Below are 20,491 nucleotides of genomic sequence, written 5' to 3'. Positions count from 1 at the left end.
GTTGGGATTAGCTCATGGTTAGTGTGCATCCCTGGCAGCCAGCACAGCGCTTTCCCAGACCCAGCTGATTGCTGCATTTTGGATCCCACATTCCCCTCCCAGCAGACAAGAGCGATCTGAGCTGCTCCTTGGAGTTCCTTGATGGCAATTCTGAGCCCCTGCAGAGGTGGCATGGGGACGTCTCAGCCTCTGCCAGATCCGGGGAAGACAAAGCCTGAGGAGCAGGAGCACAGGCAGAATCACAGCTGACTGGTACCTGCTGCACCCCTGAATCACTGCATCAGCCTCAGTGGTAGCTCCCAGCACAGCCTATTTATGCCACGTTAAGTAAGTCTGGTAGTCCTTCCCAGAAATAGCTTTGGAAACCTGACCCCTGAGCCCTGGTTCTCAGGAAGGCTGGGTGACCTCAGAGTGCAGCACTTCTATTTGGAAGGAGGTGTAATGCCCCTCACTGGAAGGAAGGAATTATCCTGATGAACCAGTTAGGGAGCCAGGCAGGGGACCCCGATGGGACGGCACGGCCCCAGCAGCGCGGGTGGTCTCCCTCCTGCTGCCCTTGGGTGCTGGGGGCTTCCCTGGCCATCCCACACACTATGTCCCATCCTGCTACAGAGCAACATCCCTGACAGCGCCAGCAGTCGCTTGCATGAGAAAACGAGATTAGGAAAATATTTCAAGTATCTGTGTCTGTCCTTCAGGGGCAAACAAGCCTGGAGCCAGCACTGTTTGTCCGTCAGCTGGCCCGCAGCTTGGGAAAACAGCCAGAAAGCAGTGGGAGACTCCTTTGGCACCAGCAGAGATAAAGCTAAGTGCTGCGCTGAATCTGCACATGCCTTTGGAGAATGGTAACTGCAGCATCTTGCCGGTGGGGCACTCACTGCATCTCCGTACCTGAACATCCCAAGGAGGAGAATCTGCATTTTATGTTTGCTTCCCTGGGCAGGAGGATCTTTCTAGATTCACATGTTCCACCTGCTCTGAAATCATGCTGATAAGAAGTGAAGCGTCAGTACGTTTGGAGGCAGGGCTGACCTGGAGACCCTGGCAAAGAAACCCCCTGAAATTCTGACCAGAGTTATGGGCCAGTTATTCTCCCAGAACAGTTATTCTCTGGTGGGCAGCCAGAGCAGGCCTGGTGGGACCCAGCTAGAACCAACCCTGGGGCTGCAGCTGGGGGAGGACAGCTCTCCATGATTTTAAGTCAAACGTGGCTCCTGAGATCAATAGGGAAGGAGATTCCCACGCAGCCCAGAGAACCATGCTTTCCACGTTCTTCCCTGGAAACTTCAAAGGAGCTGAGCGATCCAGTTCCTAGTGATTCACTTTCAAAATACCGATGTCAAACTGTAATTACAGCACACAGAATTACAGGTGGGGAAAGAACCCGCAACGCTTCAGCCACTCTGTTTTCCTAAGAGAAAAGCATTCATGTTTTATCAAGATGTTGATTAACATTGGAAGATATCCCTAGAGTTAATGACAATTTCACAGACTTACTGGGAAGAAAGAGGCCGTTTCCCGGGCCGTCCCAGCTGGCCTTGCCCAGCTGTGAGCTTCTCTCTTTGAACCGCACTTCTGACACTCCTCAGCCCTCTGAGGCCGCCTCTGTGCTGCGAAGCAGAGCGATCTGCATGGCACATCGAGGTGCCGTGCTGCAGTGTTCCCTCACGGCCACTGCTGGGTGCTGGGCGGGGTTCTGGGGCTGAGCACCCACACACCACAGCCATAGGCGAGATGTGTCTCTGTGTAGGAACCCGGCAGTGCTTTGCTCAGCTCTCGCTTGCGGCCCAGCGGTTTCAGTCACACGCTTGGTAAGGCCTTGCAAAGCAGGGGCTGCCTGAATGCCAACTGCAGCAGTATTTCAGAAGCAGAAGGCAAGGAGCTCTACGGACGTGCTAACAAGTTTCTAAAATAATAAATAATTAAAAAAAAAAATTAAGTGGTGACAAAAGGAACAAAACCAAGAACAATCCCCAGGCGTGAATCTGGCAAAACGTCCACCGAGCAGGGCCTGCCCCGCCCCAGGCCTCTCCCCGCCGCCCTGCCCGGCCCGCAGCGCCGCCGGGTCCCGCACTGCCCCCTGCCGCCATGGCCGCCGTGGCCGCCCCGCCCTTGCCCTCCCCCGCGGCCGCCGTAGCCGCCCCGGAAGTGCTTCTCGTTGCCATAGCGACGGTGCCGGGAGGGCGGAAGATGGCGGCGGTGGCGGTCCCGGCGCGGGAAGCGGGGCCGGGCGGCTCATTCCGCCGTTACCTGGCGCGGCTGGGCGCGTTGCGGACTCAGCCCGGCGCGGAGCGTTCCGTCGGCGGCCGTCGCACCGAGCTGCACCTGCTGTTCGACCAGCTCATCTCCGAGAACTGCGGGCCGGCGCCGGCGACGGGGCCCAGCGCGCAGGTACCGGGCGCTGCCGCGTGCGGGGGGCTCGCAGCCGCCTGACGCCCGTCCGGTGTCGGGTCCCGAGCGCTGCTGGAGCCGGGGTGACTCCGTGAGAGCCGGGGGCTCTGGGCAGGGCCTGGGCAGCGCACGTGCTTTGCATCTCCCAGTGACGAACCGACGCTTTCTTTTCCCAGGATGTCTGTGTGTTGCTTGCCCAGGCCTGCCAGCTGGTCCACTTCGATCAGGAGCATCTCGTCAGCAAAGTCTGTCAGCTCATCCATCACCTACTTAACAGATTCCAGGTATGGGAAGCTGGCTGTGCCTTAACCCCTCTGTGCTATCTCTCTGGTCCCCCACTGAGCCAGAGGGACCTTTCCCCACTTCTGTGGGGCTGTGGAGCAGACCTCTTGCATAGTCGCTTGGGTTTTCAGTGTGGTGTTCATTTACTCGTAGCCGAGGTTCTGACCTGCGGCTCTAGCGTGACCGGGGGCTTGCGTAAAAGAGCTCTCATGGGAAGAACTCTTGGTTATAGGATGCTCGTGTGCACCTATCTATTTCTTAAATGTAAATTTCTGATTTTGTCACAATGTGTATTTTTTATCAGCCTGATTACCCGAGTCTGTAGCCATGGGGATATTGTACATTGATTTGATCAGTACAGGATATTGCCGTTTTCTTGACCATGATCCTTTTCTCTTATGACAGGTGGTAGTTGATGAACAGAACTTGAATTTTCTTCTCTCTTACTGCATCTCCGCCCTTAAGCAGTGCAGCTCTTGGACCCATGTTGAAATTCTGCAAGCCTTAGCAGCTCTTGTTTACAGTAATGGACCTAAATGTCAGAAGGTGCGTTTGCAAAATAAGAAAAAGTAAGCAAGAAAAGTTTTCATCCTATACTGTTTCTTCTTTTTTTTTTTTTTCTTTTTAGGTAAAAATGTGTCTTGTTCTCAAACCGCTGTACCTTCTAGGTTAAGATTAGGTCCCATTAGAATCATGCCTAGTATTTGCGGAAAAGTTGAATTGCAGGTGTGCTAAGTGTGTATTTTAATAATCAGTAGACAACAAGATGTTTCCTATGCTCACTGATGCTGTGCCTGCAGGCAGCAGCTGAAGGGTCCATCCAGGATCTGGCTTGAGCCAGAGGCACACAATGAAGGAAGGGCGCCAGGCTCAGTCTGCAGACTAAGCACCCTGGTCTGTTCTTGTGACAGCCAGGAAGAACATGAGGAGCTTCAAATTGCAAGATGCTCCGCAGTCTCCATTGAGGATCCCAAAATTTATCCTGCAGCCAGATCAGGTCTTTAGTGTGTAGTGGTCTCAAAGCCATTTCAAAGCAGAGGCTATCCAGAGTCATACCTGAAGTATTCATGAAGCTTCTTCTTGCTGCAGAGTAACTGATAGTGTTTGATGTAATGAATTCTCTTGCTCTCACCAGCTCTTGGCAGTTTGCAGAGCAGTTTCTGCAGTTTGGCTGAAGCACAAGGTAGTGATGCTAGCAGTGTTGGAGCAGCCAGCTTGCGTGGGTTTGTAGCCTAGAAAACTGCAGAAGCTTGGTACAGCAGTTGTCACTAACTTAGCTTTATGTCTGGGGAAAAAGGCATAAATTGTGACTCAGTCTGAACTATGCTCACACTCTGTACTTTTTAAAATACAAAACAGGAGAACTTTGGAAATGAATATTATCTTGTCATTTTAGTAAACACAATCTGTCTGTGGAATTTGAAGTTGCAGCTGACGAATCTTTTCTTGTAGCATAGATATGATGCGTTTAGCTACCAAACAGAGCCAGCAGGCTGAGGGAAGAGCACTGACACTTAGTGACTTTGGCTGCTTTGTTTTAGTACCTGCAGGATTTGCTGGGCAAGACGGGACTCCTGGTACAGTTCAGTGATCCTGCTCAGCCCGACGTGGAACTCAGGAGGGCAGCAGTACACAGCATGGCAAACCTGTGTCTCAGGTACATACAAGCTCTTACAGGTGGGGAATTGATTGCTTTAGGTGATGTAAGTCTGACAACACGGACAGCTGGTCTGCTCTGTGCCACGAACAGCAAGTGTGGGACCTGTAAGCTCCATATGCATGACCTTGAAATGTAAAACTTTAGTGCTCCAAGCTATTGATTATATCATCTATGGATAAAAACTATAAAGTCTCAGACTTCCAGAAATAGTGTTATTATGGAAATATTTAGGGAAGGAAAGAAAATGTTTTGTCTGGTCCTGCAGTGATTGTTGGGTGGTTGGGGAGTCTCTGTTCTTAGAGATGCTTAAAATCTGAATGGACACAGAATCATAGAATCATGGAATATCCCAAGTTGGAAGGGACCCACGAGGATCATCAAGTCCAAGACATGGTCCTGTGCTGCTCTGCTTGACTGTGCTTTGAGCAAGGAGGTTGGACTAGGTGGTCCCTTCCAACCTCAGCTTGTCTGTGATACTAATTTCAGGAAAATCAGATGTTATACTAGAGTTGTCCTATGAGTATAGTCAAACATGCAGTAATGGCTTGAAGTAATTAAATGTGCTGGAAACAGATGCTTAGGAATCCATTAAAAAGATTTTATTTAATGACTAAAGCTACTGCAGCATTGGCCAGCTTTTACTGTATGGTACTTAAGACAGCAGAGATTAAAGTGAGGCAGTTGCCCTCTCTCTTTGTACATTAAATCAAGTAGACATTAAAATGCTTCAGCACATTAAAATTGCAGAGATGTGGAAACCTGGAAAATGACAGAAGTCACACTAGGTCCCCTTAAATGCGAAATCTTGCCTTTAATCATTTGTAGGCATGACAGCTTGTTGAGCTATGCCTGGAGATTCATAGTAATTGAGAAGGTAGCCACAGAAGCAGAGAGCTGTAAGGCGTGCTAGGATTGTGGGAGCTCTTTGTGCAGTTTTCCTTTTGTTCTTTATAGTGGTAGAGCTGATCCTTTTCACAGAGCTATCTATCTGTCTGAGGCCCTGCTCCTCAGCCTAGCGGAGGGCTTGCATCTGAGTCTGTGTAACTTTGTAAAGCTGTGAATCAGTGATTTGTTTCTCGCTTTTATTTAGTGTGCCTGGACAGCCATGCTTGGATGAGCCCTATAGAAGTGTCTGTTTTCAAACTTTCCTAAGTGTTCTGCAGTCTTCAAAAACCTCTAATGTAGATGACATCGCCTTTTGCATGGTAAGTGTGAGTCTGGAATACTCTAATTAGGAAATTGTGCTGCTGGCTTACTGAAGTTTGGAGTGTATGACACTGGGACTATTTTCAACCGAGATTTTGCTTAAGTAGTCTATTTTTTGTATTTGTTTTAACTGGGCAGTGTAAATAACTGTCACAGCAACTATGTTGAGCGAAGCCATAACTACTTAGAAAGTCACTTGAAAGATGAGAAGCTTCAAACTTCTGGGAAAGAAAAGTAATTCTGTGTTTTTGTTTTCAGTTGCTACAAAATGCACTGAAAGGTATCCAGTCACTTCTGAATGGTGGGAAGATGAAGATAATGCAACCTGACCAGCTTGGATCTCTCCTTGCAGTATTAAAGGTAACTACTTATATTGACACTGAAGGCACATGTGCTGAAAAGGAAAAATCCACTAACATTTTTGTTGTTGTGTCAGAAATGTATGTTTCATGGGCTGCCAGGACTGAGCATAGAGATGCCTGCAGCCTTGTACCCAGCTCCATTACCTCAGTATGACAGAAGGTCACCTGTCAAACAGGAGCAACCAGAGCCAGCTGCCTTTAAGCAGACAGGGGTAAGCTGAAGTTACACGCCTTTACTGCGTGCTCATGTGCTTGTACATGTTTGTTGTGGTTGTGTGTTATCTGGGATGGCATTGGTGGCTAACAGACTCTGCGTTCTGAGTACGTGATACGTTTTGTGTTTTTTTGCTTCTAAGGTATCAGTTATCCATCTCTGAACTAATTTAAATGCTTTGTTTTTGTCGCCTGAGTTTACAAATGGCTCTGCAGAGATTGGTTTTCTTGACTTAAGCTGTGTGCATCAGTTACTCTTCTGTAGCCAAGAATTCTTGGCCTGAAGACATGGAATTGGTGCGTGCAGACCAGGCAGAGTTCTTTATTTTATAAATTGCATTTTGTCTCCTAGCACTTGGACAATTATTTGGCTTTTTCTGAGAGAAGTCAGGTTCATCTAGTGACTGATTTTTAAAAATTATTGTTATTTTGTTGTTTTCCCCTCTTTTTCCTTGCTTCCTCATCTCTTCTGCTTAATCTTTATACAGGTTATTATTTGTGTACAGTATTGCACATATATATTATTGCATTCATGTGCAGTATTGTTGCACAGAGGATACTAAATAGTTGTGATAACTCTCAGGTAAATTAAATTTCGCCTAGAAACAACTCATTTAAAAACTAAAGCTGTTAATGCTCTATATAAGGGCACGATTTACTATATTGAACTCTGCTTTTCTTCTGGATTAAAAATAGCTTTGTTTTCAAGTGGGATTTTTTTTTCCCATAGTAAAAGATGTACCACTATAAAATGTTTGCACATCTTCCTGGATACGTATAAAATCTATATTCTTGTCATAAAAAAATCTAAATTCTTGTCATAAAACAGAACCGAAGAAAGAAATCCAAAGGGAAACAAAAGAAAGGAGAGTTTGCAGAAGAAGGAAAAGAAGATTTGTGTGATACAGGGAACGAATCAAACCATGGAGTAGACATGCTGAAACTAAACTTGGAGAACAGTCCTTGTTCGGAGCCTCGGGCTTGTGCATCAGATGTTGCACGTGTGCCTGCTGGAAAGGATCCCTTACCTTCACATGGTACTAGCTGGAAAAGAATCAGCAGCAGCGAGTCAGAATACTCTGATGCTGAAGGTGGAATGCAGAGCAAAATGAGGTTAATGTTCTTCATGTAAACGTAATGCATAGTAGCATATAGTACTTGGTTAAGTCCATTACTTTACACTTCTGCTATTTTATTAATGGTTTTGTTTATTTGTTTTTAAGATCTTACCAAGCCAAAGTTCGTCAAGGGGCTCTAGCATGTTTCCTCTCTGCTATAAAGTCAATAGAAAAAAGAGTTCTTTATGGCTACTGGTCAGCATTTGTTCCTGATGCACCTGGCATCGGCAGCCCCCAGTCAGTGTCCTTGATGACTATTGCTTTAAAGGACCCTTCTCCTAAGGTGAGACAGTCCCAAACAGATGAAGTGGTGTATTTTCCATGTATTAATCTTAAGAGTTGTCTTCTCTGGCCTTTAGTCGGTACTTTAGCTATTGTATTTGTGTTGATTGCTCACTGTACCACAAGAAATAAAAGAGGGTATATTGGTTAAGGAAACCAATTACAGTCATTATTCATTTCTGGTGTAATGGCTCCTGAAGTTATACTGCATAGTAAGAATGTGGTACCAATCATGTGCTTGAGATGAGCATTTAAGAAGGCCTAGGAGAAAACAGGGGATTCTTAAAAAATCTGCTGTAGCTAACAAAAATGTTTTATTGTTTCAGACACGTGCCTGTTCTCTTCAAGTTCTCTCAGCCATTCTGGAAGGTTCTAAGCAGTTCCTTTCTATTGCTGAAGATGCTAATGATCACAAGAGAGCTTTTACTCCCTTCTCTGTAACTATTGCTTCTAGCATCCGGGAGCTGCACCGCTGCCTGCTGCTAGCCCTGGTGGCAGAGTCGTCTTCTCAAACACTAACTCAAATAATCAAGGTAACTCACTGTAAATGTTTAAGTGCTGCACAAGAGCTGAAATTGGTCTGTAGACTTCTGAAGAAAGATTGCATGGAAATTCTTGTGGCTGTTAAGGAGCAGGGGTGAAGAAAAGCAAATAGACTGTTGCCATAATAGCACAAGGCTTCAGTGACTGAGACTACCTACAAAGTCCAAGCGTTTCTTTTCAGTGCATTTTTCTTGTTCTGCATTTCTTCCACATATTCTTTTTCTTTTTTTTTTTTTTTTTTGAGGTAAATGAACCTATGAAATGATTCCAGAGACTCACCCTGGCTTTGAAACCTGAATCCAAACACCCATCTTGAAAAGCAAAAGTTCTCCATGAGCTATTGAAATGTCTTGCTCTTTATGCCAGGTCACAGTAGGAGCCAAGCTTGCAACCAGTTTTCAAACAGCAGATAATTGGTTCATTTGTTTTCAGGTGCCCTCAGATACTTAGCTGTCAAAATGACCTAACCTACAAATATAAAATGAAATCTGTTGGAGGCCAGACACTGTAACCACCATCCTGTGTATGTTTTTTAATGTGTTTCAGTGCCTTGCAAATTTGGTTTCAAATGCACCATACAGCCGTTTAAATCCTGGATTGCTGACAAGAGTTTGGAACCAGATCAAGCCATACATTTGCCATAAAGGTTTGTGTTCTGTACGGAGCCTCTTTGTGTATGTTATTCCTTAATTTAGCATTGGTTAATATACAACATTTTAAATACATAATTAGAGAGAGCACTACCAAATTATATGTTATGATCTGTCTCATTAGAAAATGGCTGAAGAAGGATACTGATGCATCACTGAGATGCTAATGGACTGGCTTTCTCTTCCCCCTCCTTGTTCTTTCTTGCAGATGTTAATGTTCGAGTTTCTAGTCTCACATTATTAGGGGCTATAGTATCTGCCCAAGCACCTTTACCAGAGGTGCAGCTACTTTTACAGCAGCCCAGTTCTTCAGGGCTAAGCAACAGTGGTAGTGCAACCCCTCATCGTTTTAATTTTTCTGAGCAGTGGAGAAAAGTGCTTCCCTTGGAAGGGGAATCTCCAGATAATCCATCAGGATGTTTGCCTCCAGAACCATGCTGGCTTATTCGTCTCTGTATTTCCGTCATTGTTCTGCCCAGAGAGGATTCCTGTTCTGACAGCGATGCTAACTTTCCATCTGGGAGTGTTTATGAACCATCCCCTGTTCGACTGGAATCCTTGCAGGTGAGAATGAATAGTTAGCTTGTAAAGCAACCATCTTGTACAATAGCAGATAGCCTCAGGCCTGCTGAGTCTCGTGGGTTGCCTTTGCTCCCAGCTCTTGCAGAAAGCTGTGGGCAAAAGCATTTGCTGGAACAGCATTTCTGGTCTGTTGTGACTGAAAGAGCACTAACATTTTGATTCTGTGCCTGTGGCCATGCAAAACCATCCCATAGTAAAGCAGCAGCAGCAAGTTCATCTGCCTGTCATTTTTGTGTCTTTATTATTTTTAAATATTTGGTTGTGTGTGCTGGCATCTGGTGAAGGCTGTGAGTCTTCTTCATGCAAATTCCTCCATACAGAATCTAAGTTGAAGTTTTGCTGGAAAATGGTGGGGAATTAATTCTGCAGTTGGTGAGCAAATTTTGTGCATCACAGGGAGTCTTATACTTCTTCTGGAACAGTGGATATTTGTTAAATCCAGCTTTGCAGAGCACAGCAGCAGTGTTTCAGGAGATGCAGAATGTATTGTTCTTACAGGCAATAGTTTTTTTCAGTACAGGAGACGTCTCTTATAGTAAATAATTCATTGTGTTGCTACCTGATAGTGCTTTTGTGGCTCTTTTTTGAACAAGATAATGGAATCGGAAGGATTTTAATTAGCTCTACTATTCTAGAAGTTGTGCTGTAAGGTGTATCTGTTACATTATACTTTAGTGTATGGTTGCTGTGTTGATTAGCCTGTAAACATGCTCTCTGTATTGAGGATATTTTGGTTTAATAGAAGGAAAAAAATGCTGAATTGAATTTATCTTTTGCTTGTGTCTAGGTGTTAGCTCTTCTTGTCAAAGGTTACTTCTCTATGGCTCAGAGCTATTTGCTAGAACTTGGAGAAGTGGCTTGCAAATGCATGGAAGAAATGGATCCATCCATTCAGCTTCATGGAGCCAAAGTAAGAGTGTGGGGAAAGACCAGTATTGTTCTACCAAGTCAATTTTGCCAATCAGTGTGCTTTGTGAATCCAGACGAGTAATGCAGAAGATTCAGAGTCTACAAGTATCATGTAGCAGCACTCTATGATGAGCTGGTGCCTTTCAAAGTGGCAGGGTGCTGCATTTCCAGAAATGCACCGTGTCCTTCCAGCCTTGAATTTTGAGCAGAGGTTTGGTACTCTGCTGAGTTCACTGGGAAGTGTGGGAAACCCATGGACTACAACACTGGCCCTTCCCTAATTTATCATCACTTGGTGCATGAACTGTAGTCTGTTACCAAAGGAAAGCTCGGAGATTTGCTCTTCGCCCAGCTATTTGTTGTGCTGCTTTAGCTGCAGACTTCATGTAAGAAAGGCTTTTCCTCTGGTTCCTTCACTAGCAGAGACAGAATGGAGTCCAAATTAATACTGGATCTTATTTACCCAGAGAACAGAAATAAAAGTATAATCCTAGGTAAAGATTTCTGTAGTTTGGTGATACTTGAGTCATCTCTGATAAAGGCCTTGTTGCTTTCTGCTTCCTTGCAGCTTCTGGAGGAGCTGGGCACGGGTGTAGTACAGCAGCACAAACCTGATTCAGCTGTTGCCCCTGAGAAGAGAGTACCGGTCAGCATGGTGAGTGTGTGGGCTCCTGCTGAGATTCCACGTAATTGAGCTTCCTTTCTTGAACTCCCTGCAAAGTTTCTGACGTGGAAACTGATAAATCAATCACAGGAAAGCAGAAAGGGAGTAAGTACCCTGCAGCTTTATAGGTGCTGATATGTACTATTTATGCAGCTTTCTGCATTAATTTGGCATTCATTTTGGCCTGTAGACAAGTGATCTTTTTACGTGGTATTAATGCTCTCTTTCAGCCTTTCCTCATCCCTCTTCTTCCTGTCTGACACAAGTCAGCAAGCTGGAAGACCAGTACAGGCTTTGCATGTGTCATTACTATCACATAAAACCTAGAGAAACACGTTTAGAGTTGTGGTGAACTTGCGTTGTTACAGGAGCCTGCGTAAATGTTCTGCATGCTCACATGTGGGGAGAGGGTGGCCACAGCCATGTATGTGATTTCAGAAATGTTCATTGCCTGAAGCTGTTGTTTAGACAGGTTTGGTGAAGCTGAGGAACTGGCATTCTAGTAGTAACGTAGGCCTGTTTGGGTCTTGTTTCTGTGAACATAAGGAAATGTTACAAAGTTCTTTAGAGTAAGCTAAATTTTAAGCTTGTCACCAGTGACCGTCCCAGGCAGGAAATGTGTCTGGCATCACTGGCTTCCTGTTACTTGATATGAATGTAAATTGTCAGGCAAATGAAAATACCCATCTGTGTGGTTTCAAGAATGGAATTGTAATTCTACCTAATGCAATCTAATCCAAGTGCGTGTGTGTGCCCTTGAGAAGGAGCAAACACAACTCGGTGAATAAGTGCTTTACAGCACTACTAAAATGTCTTGAAAATGTTTTATTCTATTATTATTTTTATTCTTATTTTAGGCTTCCAAACAGCTGTAATCACTTTCACGTGAGATTATGCTACCTGCTCTAAGTATGTCTTCTAGACGACTGTAGAAAAAGACCAATTATTATAGAACTTAGGCATAATTACTGAGTTTAAATAGGTAAACCTGTCTGCTGTTTCTGTAGGTTGTAACTTTCTGGACTATGATGTTGAATGGCCCTTTACCTGGTGCTCTCCAGAATGCTCAACATGCAACTCTTCAGACGAGTGCCTGTGATGCTCTGTCCTCCATCCTGCCAGAAGCTTTCAGCAGTCTGCAGGTAATGAAGCACTCCTGTAAGCTCGGCATTCTTACCTATGGAGATATTTTCTTGACTAGTGGATTATAGAAATACAAAACCCTTAACATTTATAGGGAAAAGGCAGAGAATACTTTTTGCATTCTGAATAAGCTTTGACCATTGAAGACTGGAAAAGGCAATGTTGGAAGTAATTAGTCTCACAAAACAATTAAACTGTGGGTCACAGAAACTCTTTGGCCCTGCTGTGAATGCTCAGCCTTGGCTATTGATGCATGGGATGGATGGAGGGCAGGAATTTCATTGCACGAGGGAAGGGTGAAGGGTTGCTATTTTGCTGGTTAAGCAGTTGAAGAGACAGCTGACCTAACAGCCGTGGACTGATGCTGTTCACTGATTCACATGCATGTTTTTTCTCTTGGCTAGTTTTTAAAACATTAAACTGCAGTGTTTGCCCTGGAGGAAGCAAATGAATATGTTGGCCCTCCTCTCCTTTTGCAACGTGAAATATGCTCTTAAACATGAAAGCCTTGGCAGTGTACCACCACTGCATTGTGGAGCTCCTTTTGTGTCACTGTGCCCTTCTTGATGGGGAGTACTCTGCCAGATCTCATTTGCCCAAGAATTGCTAGTGCAGCAGTATCTCTGGAATTCTCAGCCTGGTTTCTCCCAAGTACAGCATGTGCTTCATCACTCTGTACTTTGATCTTGTACACCCTCTTGTCCCTGTGGCCACGTGGGGTCAAGTCAGTACCCACTCTGACCCTTAGCTCTGATGAAACAAAGATCTTTGTTGCGGGTTGGTAAACTGACAATCTGTCCAGGATGAACTTAATCTACCTTGTTGTCCTTGTTCATGAAGTGGGAAGAGTGAAGTAAGACAGGAAAAGCAACCTATCCAGATTGTTTTACTTCTGATGGACCATTTACGTTCTGCATTGGGATGATAGTTAATATTTAGTTTCCTTCATGGTATTATCTAACAGCAACAAGAGAACATTTTCTCTGGAAGTGTTCCAGTTTCCTGTGTGGCATCCTCAAATGCCCATCCATTTACTTTGAAGAAAAAGGTACACTCTGAATGATAGCTTCTATAGATTCCATGTATTAGGGTCTCTCAGAGCATTTGTAGGTTGCCTTTCTCTGGGGGACAATTTGTTTTTCTGTCTTCTCTCTGTTGCCATGACTGTCTGCCGTTTCAGAATGACCAGCAGATACTGTGCATCACTCTGCTGCTTGGCCTGAACCACAGCGAGACCCCACTGGTAAAAGCTGCTGCCGTACGTGCCCTTGGGGTCTACATCCTCTTCTCTTGCCTTCGTCAGGTCAGAACTAGTTAAACTTTTTCTTAACTTTGAACCATTTTAGAATGGGTTTGATGAACCGTAAGATGTGGGACATGAGTTCTTTCGCAATGAGCCTTCCTTCATTCTTTTGGTCTTTGGCATGCATCGTTTTTCTTTACTATCCCCAATCTGTCCCTTGCCTGGTATGGGAACACAGCTCAGTGCAGTTCAATGTGAGATGAAGCAGAACAGAGAGTGCCTCATCAAGGAGCCCGAAAAGAGGAGAGGACCTTCACTGAGCTCTTGGAGACCAGAGTGGGAAAGGCACAGAGATGAAGTAATGCTGGGAAGAAGGGAGCAGCTGCACTCTGTGGAGTTTAACTGAAGATTTTGATGGGAAGGCTTCAGTTTTGCTTACAACTGTGAAGTAAAGTTTTCTTAGAGAAGAATGCTGGTTTGCTTCCACACCAACTTGATCTTAGCTTGGTTAGGGCAGAAGACTCATTTTTGCAATGTGGCCTTAAATGGGTGATTTTAACAAACAATTATGCAGTAGCTGATGTTGAGAGTTCAGTCCAAATATTTTGATAGAAAAGTCCTTTATCATGGGCAAAGGAATGAAAATGAAATATATAGTGCCATAGAAGAGAAGATGAAACAAGCAGCTCAACAGGGAGTTTGGCAAAGCAATTACTTTCTTAACAGTGGGATTTAATGAGTGTAAGAATGGCAGTCCAGGTAATTACGTTAAAATCCAAAGTAACTAAAGCACCAATGAAATTAAATTATACAGTGAAACCTTTCAGCAACCGCTACCCAGGAGAGTGGTGAACTTGGTCACCGTGGAGGCTTCGACTGTTAATTAAAGATCAAACAAAGCTGTGCAGAAAGCACAGTAAACACGTTCAAAGTTGTCGCCTAAAAAAACCATGTGTTAATAGAGACAGTCTCTGTGGAGATCCCGATTTCCCTATAAAAGCTCAGAATACGTATGTTACTAAGGAAATCACCCGTTCAAAAAAAGCAGCAATGACAAAACAGCTTCTAATTGCAGGGTTTTCTCCTTTTATAGGATGTGATGTTTGTAGCAGACACAGCAAACGCTATCCTGAACTCCCTCCACGACAAGTCGCCCAGCGTCCGTGCCAAAGCTGCCTGGTCCCTGGGCAACCTCACCGACACTCTGATTGTCAACATGTAAGCGGAAGCACGGCTCCTCGCAGGGCCTGTATGCCTAGGGGGCACTTAGTATCAGAAAGATGAAATCTATGGCTGTGTCAAAACCGGATGCTTCTTTGTAACCTCTCTTTAGCCTGTGTTTGCAGGGCTGTGTTAGCAGTGTCCCACACTCCGCTGCTGCCCTTGGTGTCGGACTCAGCTGCTTGGTTTTAGGTCTTTCTTGTCGTTAGTTCCAGAGTATACGCCAAGCTTGCTTTTCAGTTTTCTGGTTTTTGTGTGTCACTTTGTGTAGTGGTGTGTTCCTTGGTAACTTCACTTTCAACGTAACCCAAAAGTAGGATTGATGAATATTTAACGCTTCCTCAAGCCAAAGACTGAAGGATGTCCAACCAGCTGTTACATTTTTAACAGGAGAAATAGTTATCATATATTCCTGCTAATGAATTGCCTCTGAGCAATTCATTGCCCTCTGTCTTTTATTACAGACTTAATGCATTGCTAACAGGCTTTCTTGCATTGATAGCTTGGTTTTAAATTAATAAACATAGTGGTCACATGTAGTAAGGTCTGCCTTACATATTAGCCTTCTAAAGAGTGAAGGTTGTTCATACGACTTTATAAAGGATTGTATCACATCTTTGAGAGTGGATTTCCTGAGCTAGTCTTTCACAATGCGATTCTTCTGCTAGGGAAACAATGGGACAAAGTTTCCAAGAGGAATTCTCTGATCTCCTACTGTTGAAGATGTTACGGTCTGCGACCGAAGCATCCAGGGACAAAGACAAGGTATGACTTAGGGAAAGAGGGTGGAGGATCATGGTTGCATTTTTGTTTAAAAGGGCGCTAGCTGCGTGCCTCTGGGGTGTTCTGCCCCAACAGACATGGAGCTGCGGGTCAGCATCCTCCCGTGAAAGTTGATGGTTTTGTTTGTTTTTCCTTTCCAGGTAAAGAGCAATGCAGTCAGGGCCCTTGGGAATCTGCTTCACTTCCTGCAGCCGTGTCACGTAGCGCACCCCAGGTTCAGGGAAGCCATCGAGGAGTCTCTTCAGGCCCTTGTTTCTACTGTTCAGAGTGAGGCCACTATGAAAGTGCGCTGGAATGCTTGTTACGCACTGGGGAATGTATTTAAGAACAGTGCCTTGCCACTTGGTGAGTAGCCTTGTCCCCGTGGCTAGCTCTTTGTAAGCAGGTTGTGGGGTTGGTAAGGTCTCTGTTAGAAGTGTGTTGCAGACGAGGGGAGACAGCAAACTGAGCTGAACTGTGCTGTCACATCCAGAAGTGTGTCTTTCCCAGAAGTCTTGCCAGTGAAGCAGGTTCTGATCCTGAAAATGCTGTGCTGCATTCACTTGGATGTGTCATGTTAGAAAGAAATGGGATCATTGTTGTGGCTGGAAAATAGAAAAGCAAAATGTTGCTTTTCCTCTTAGAAAAACATCAGCAGGTTAATTTTTTTAAAACTGTATTTTCTTTTCATAGCTCCTGATTCTCTAATTAGATCAGTGCAAATACAGAACACGTAAGCCATGAAATATTTAGGAGAAGCATTCACAGTTTTTTTTTTATATTTTGAGTGATCGAAGAGGGTTTGCGGTTTTGCTTTTATCGTTGGTATTTAATGACTTACAGGGGAGGCTGCTTGGACCACGCAAGCTTACAGCGCGCTTTCCTCGGTAGTGAAGTCGTGCAAAAATTTTAAAGTCCGAATCAAATCGGCCATGGCCCTCTCGATCCCCAGCAAGAGGGAATGCTACGGAGCCACGGAGCAGTTCTGCCAGATCTGGAGTGCCCTGGTGGAAGCCCTGCAGAAAAGCGAAGACACCGAGGACTTTCTGGAATTCAAGTACAGCGCCAGCCTCAGGACGCAGATCTGCCAGGCTCTGCTTCATTTGTTAGGTCTGGCAGCGATCACAGACCTGCCACTCATCTGGGAAACCATAACAGCAAATGGTGATGCCATCAAATCCTATATCGTGCAATATATGAAATCTGGAGCGGAAGACAATGAAGCAGGAACGCACACAGACTTGTGTGAGAGAGAGGGACTGCTGAAAAGAGCTATTGAACATCTCCGTGGGATAGAGAAACAGCCAGAGGGCAAAGCTGGGGGGAGAGTGTCTGTTTATCTAGAAGATATCTTGACACGCCATGCTGGTGCCACTGAATTAACAGAGTCCTGAAAAGGAGCACTTGTTTCAGCGACCAGGAACTGGCACTTGGATGGTGCGCAGAGAGGAAACGCGCTGCTTGAGTGTATGCAGAGCATCCAGAAGAATGGTTTCCTGTCGATGCTGTTAAGCAATTGATTTCAAACTTCAGTCCTTCATAGCACCTCATTAAACAGTTCTCTAAATTTTTGTTTTCAATGGACTCTGCAAGTTGTTCTCACCTGGTTTGGTTTGTACCTGTTACGGTGTTACCCCTTGGAAAACAAATGCCTTTCCTTCTTTGTACGTTCTATAAATGGAGCCTGTCGTGTGAGCTCCAGGAGCGTTTTGTTACTGATGCTGCTATATTCAAAATCACTTTTGTAAAAGAGGGATGGGGCAGGATTTTGTTTTTCTAAGCGCTGCAAATTTTGCCACTCTTGTGTTCCTGCACTAAACCCAAACGTGCCACTATTTGAATACGAGCTCAGAGCAAACACGCTTTGCCTTTAACTGTCTGTTCCCGGTGCCTCGCACCTGGCCTCCCCTCCCTGCTGCCTTTGCTTGTGCTGTCCCCCAGGAGCTCAGCTCCTCGGTTCCAGGTGCTGGTACCGCACCGCAGCAGCCGGAAAACACGAGCCAGCTGTGCTGAGCGAGCTGCAGGCCGCGGGTCCCACTTCAAAGCGGTGCTGCCCTGAAGGGCTGCTGCCTTCTTGTGGATGTGCTGTGATGTTCTGCACCTCCCGTGGCCGCGTGCCTGTCGCTGAGGTTCCGTCCCCTTCCCCTTCCTTCAGGCTCGCGCTGCTGGCTCTGTTTGCTCTGTGCTTACCGTGCTGATAAGCGGCTGGAGGACGGGGCCCTGTGACGTTGCCAGGGGCTGATCAATACCTCCAGGAATGAGCCGGCCTGGGAGGCGCTCGGGGAGCTGAGTGCCTCTGCTGTCCTAACTCTGCGGTGATGTTTGAACAGAGCTCAGAGCAAGCCTTCGCTGTCATAAAAGCTCTTTGGCGTACGGCGTTTGTCCGCTCTGTTTTTTCCATTCTCGCTCTTGCCACGGGTTTCAGCGGGCCTCAAGTATTTGAGTATCCGAAACCCCTTCGGCTTAATGGAGCCGAGGCCCGGAGCCTTTCTCGCTGAGCACCAAGGAGCGGGGCTGCTGCTCCCCCTGGAGCTGTGCGGCAGGAGCGGGGCCCCGGGGTGCGAGGGAAACCGAGCGGCGCGCGCTGCCCGGTGCCGGCTCGTGGCCCTGGGGCTGCAGCCGGGCGGTGCCGGGGGCTCCGCTGCGGGTAACGGCGAGCGGCTGCCGCGGGGCTGCGCGGGGGCGGGGGCACCCGTTTGGTTTTAGGGCCCGGCCCCGGGGCCGCTTCTCCTGCGGGTGGCACCCGGGAGCGCCGGGCCTCTCCTGCCCGACCCCGATGCGGCGTCAGGGTCGGCGGGGCCCGGCGTCTCCTCCGCCGTCCCCGCGCGATGCGCGCGGTGCTCGGGGCAGCGCCTTCCCCACCCACCGCGGGTTTTATGGCCCTGCCTCTTTATTGCCGTGCTTACCAGCCGGGCGCTTTATGTGTTTTCCTACGAACGGTTTCAAGGAGAAGGCAATTACCTTATCGCATGCGGCGTGATTTACAGCCGAGGTGGCCGGGGCCGTTCGCGCCCCATGTGGGCTCTGCTGGGGGCGGGGGCCGCGTTCCCGTGGGGTCAGCGCGTGGCCAAAGACAAAGGGGCTGCAGCGCGGAGCCATCCCCGTGTCCGAACCCCCCATGGGCTCCCGCGGCGCTCCCGCCCGGCGACTTCAAAGCCCGGGTGGCAGCTCGGGCTGTAAAGCCCCGTGTTTTTATGATGATGATTATTATTATTATTACTATTTTTGATTGTGTTACCCGGATCAGTCAGCGCGCAGCTCCCTGCCCCGCACACTCCGCTGCAGCTCCGGGCACCCCCGGCGGCACTTATCCGACTATTTCTGCGCGGTGACGATTTTCCCGTTACCGCTCCGCCGACTGACCGCGAGCAGCGGCGCGGCCGCACGTGGGTCGGGCTCGGGGTGCCCGGGGAGCCCCGGCACGGAGCGGCCCCTCCGCGGGCAGCGCCCTTTCCCCCGCGGCTCCTCGGGGACCCGAAGGATTTCAACTGAAAAACATCGGATTCAGCGCCCGGGAGCTCGGGGAAGGCGAGGCCCCGCGCTCGAAGTCCCCACGGCCGCGAGGTGGCACCACGGCCACGGCCCGGCCCCGGCGGGGACACCGAGCGCGGCTCCCGATGCGGGGCGCGCGGCCGCGCGTGCGGGTCCCTCCGCGCGATGCACGGGGACGGTTCCCTTCGCAGGGGCGCACGGAGGAGCCCACTGAAGGTCCCGCTGGGGCCGCTGGTGCGCGGGGAGCTGCCCCCGGCGGCGCGATCCCGGCGGGGCCGGAGCGAGGGCGCGGCTGCTGTCCCCTTTGCCGTAGCCCTTTTGCTCCCGCCGTGTCATTCCCCGTGCGGGGCGCGGCCCGGGGATCTCGCGGGGCGGCGGGAAGGTGCCCGCTGCAGGGTCACCGTGCGGATGCCCCCTGGGGACGCCGCGGGGACGACGGCCCCGGGGACGCGGTGCTCCACGAAGCTCCCGGCCTGCGGGAACCCGCGGCCTCGCCGCTCTCCTCCTCCCCGCGCACGGAGATGGGCACGGCCGCTCGCTGCTCGGCGACGGGGCGGCGGGACCGCGGAGCTCGGGGCCGGCGGCGCTGAGCGATGGGCAGGGGGGCAGGGGTGGCTTCCAGTGGCGGGGTCGGGGGGGAGAGGCCAATCCCCGGCCCACGGCCGCCGTCTCCCCTGTAAAAAAATGGCTCCGCGCTATCTCGCAGCCGTCCCTGCCGGCCCCCGCTAATTCGGTGATTTTTATCCTGTCCGCCTCCCCCCTCTCCCTCCTGCCCCGTGCGACCTCCGGCGCTCCTCCTCGGGGCAGCTCCGGGGTCACCGCTGACGGATGGACCCCGCACCCCACGTAGGGGCCGGCGGGGCCCGGGGAGACGCAGAGCCGCGTCCCCCCCCGTGCCACTCACGCCCCTGGGGGCCCCGCGCTCCCAGCCCCGTGTGTGCGCCTGGACGTGCTGGCACGCGCTCGACCCCACGGGGTCCCTCGACGGCAGCGGCCGTGCTGGCACGGGCAGAGGCTGCGGGGGGCCCGGGCGGGACGGGGGCGGTGAGGAGCCCGGCACCGGCTCCCTCGGAGATGGGAGAAAGGTTCGCGGCGCAAGGGGGAGGGAAAACTGTGTGAAATGTGACATTTGCTCATAAAACCGGGCTGGCTGGCGCGCAACTTGCCGCATCTTGCTCGAGCATCTCCCCGTGCCGCGCAGGAGCTGCGCGCGGTGCCGCCGCCGTTGGGCAGATCCCAGCGACTTGGGGCTGCCGGGCAATGCCACCACCCGCTGCCACGTGAAACATCCCGGCCCCGAGCCCGGGACAAAGGCGGCTTTGAGGACCCGCGGGGCCGTGCTCGGGCGGCCGCTGAAATGTGTGAAACTCGGCTCTCGCCGGGCTTCTTCCTGAAGCGGAACTGTTCTCAGAGAAACATTCCCCTCCACCGGCCCTAATGGCTTTTCTCTGTGCGCCTGCATTAATGAAGGCGAGGCCCAGCCTCATCGGAGGGAAGCCATGCAAGTAATTGCCTGAATTTTTAATTCGGGGTTATGATAGGGGAATCAAAGTCACGCTGCAGCCGCCGCGGTTCCGCGCCATTGAGCGCCGCAATTTTCCTCTGCTTTTTGCCCTCCCCTCCAACGGACCTCGCTGGGGGCTGGGGCTGCCCCATCCTGGACTGAGAATGCTACGGGTGAGTCTGGGTGCGGGGTGAGCCCACGTCTGATGGCGTTTGCTGGCCCTGGAAAGCCCCTCGGAACTCCCCACGCTGTCCATGGGCTGCT

General features: G+C 48.9%; 1 protein-coding gene across 1 annotated transcript; it reads left to right on the top strand.

Moving 5' to 3' along the window:
• HEATR6 (HEAT repeat containing 6) lies at window positions 2,161–17,607 on the top strand. Its single transcript, XM_021415923.1, has 20 exons — window positions 2,161–2,391; window positions 2,568–2,675; window positions 3,079–3,219; window positions 4,215–4,330; window positions 5,424–5,538; window positions 5,798–5,899; window positions 5,976–6,113; window positions 6,944–7,227; window positions 7,338–7,515; window positions 7,841–8,047; window positions 8,604–8,703; window positions 8,916–9,271; window positions 10,077–10,199; window positions 10,767–10,853; window positions 11,870–12,004; window positions 13,186–13,308; window positions 14,342–14,466; window positions 15,138–15,234; window positions 15,393–15,597; window positions 16,075–17,607. Exons 1-20 carry the CDS (start codon window positions 2,191–2,193, stop codon window positions 16,623–16,625), a joined length of 3,492 nt encoding a protein of 1,163 aa, XP_021271598.1. The 5' UTR covers window positions 2,161–2,190; the 3' UTR covers window positions 16,626–17,607.

This window comes from Numida meleagris, chromosome 18 (assembly GCF_002078875.1).
Source record: "Numida meleagris isolate 19003 breed g44 Domestic line chromosome 18, NumMel1.0, whole genome shotgun sequence".
Taxonomy (NCBI): Eukaryota; Metazoa; Chordata; class Aves; order Galliformes; family Numididae; genus Numida; species Numida meleagris.
The sequence above is the reverse complement of the archived record's forward strand: the minus strand, read 5'-3'. Positions and strand labels throughout refer to the sequence as shown.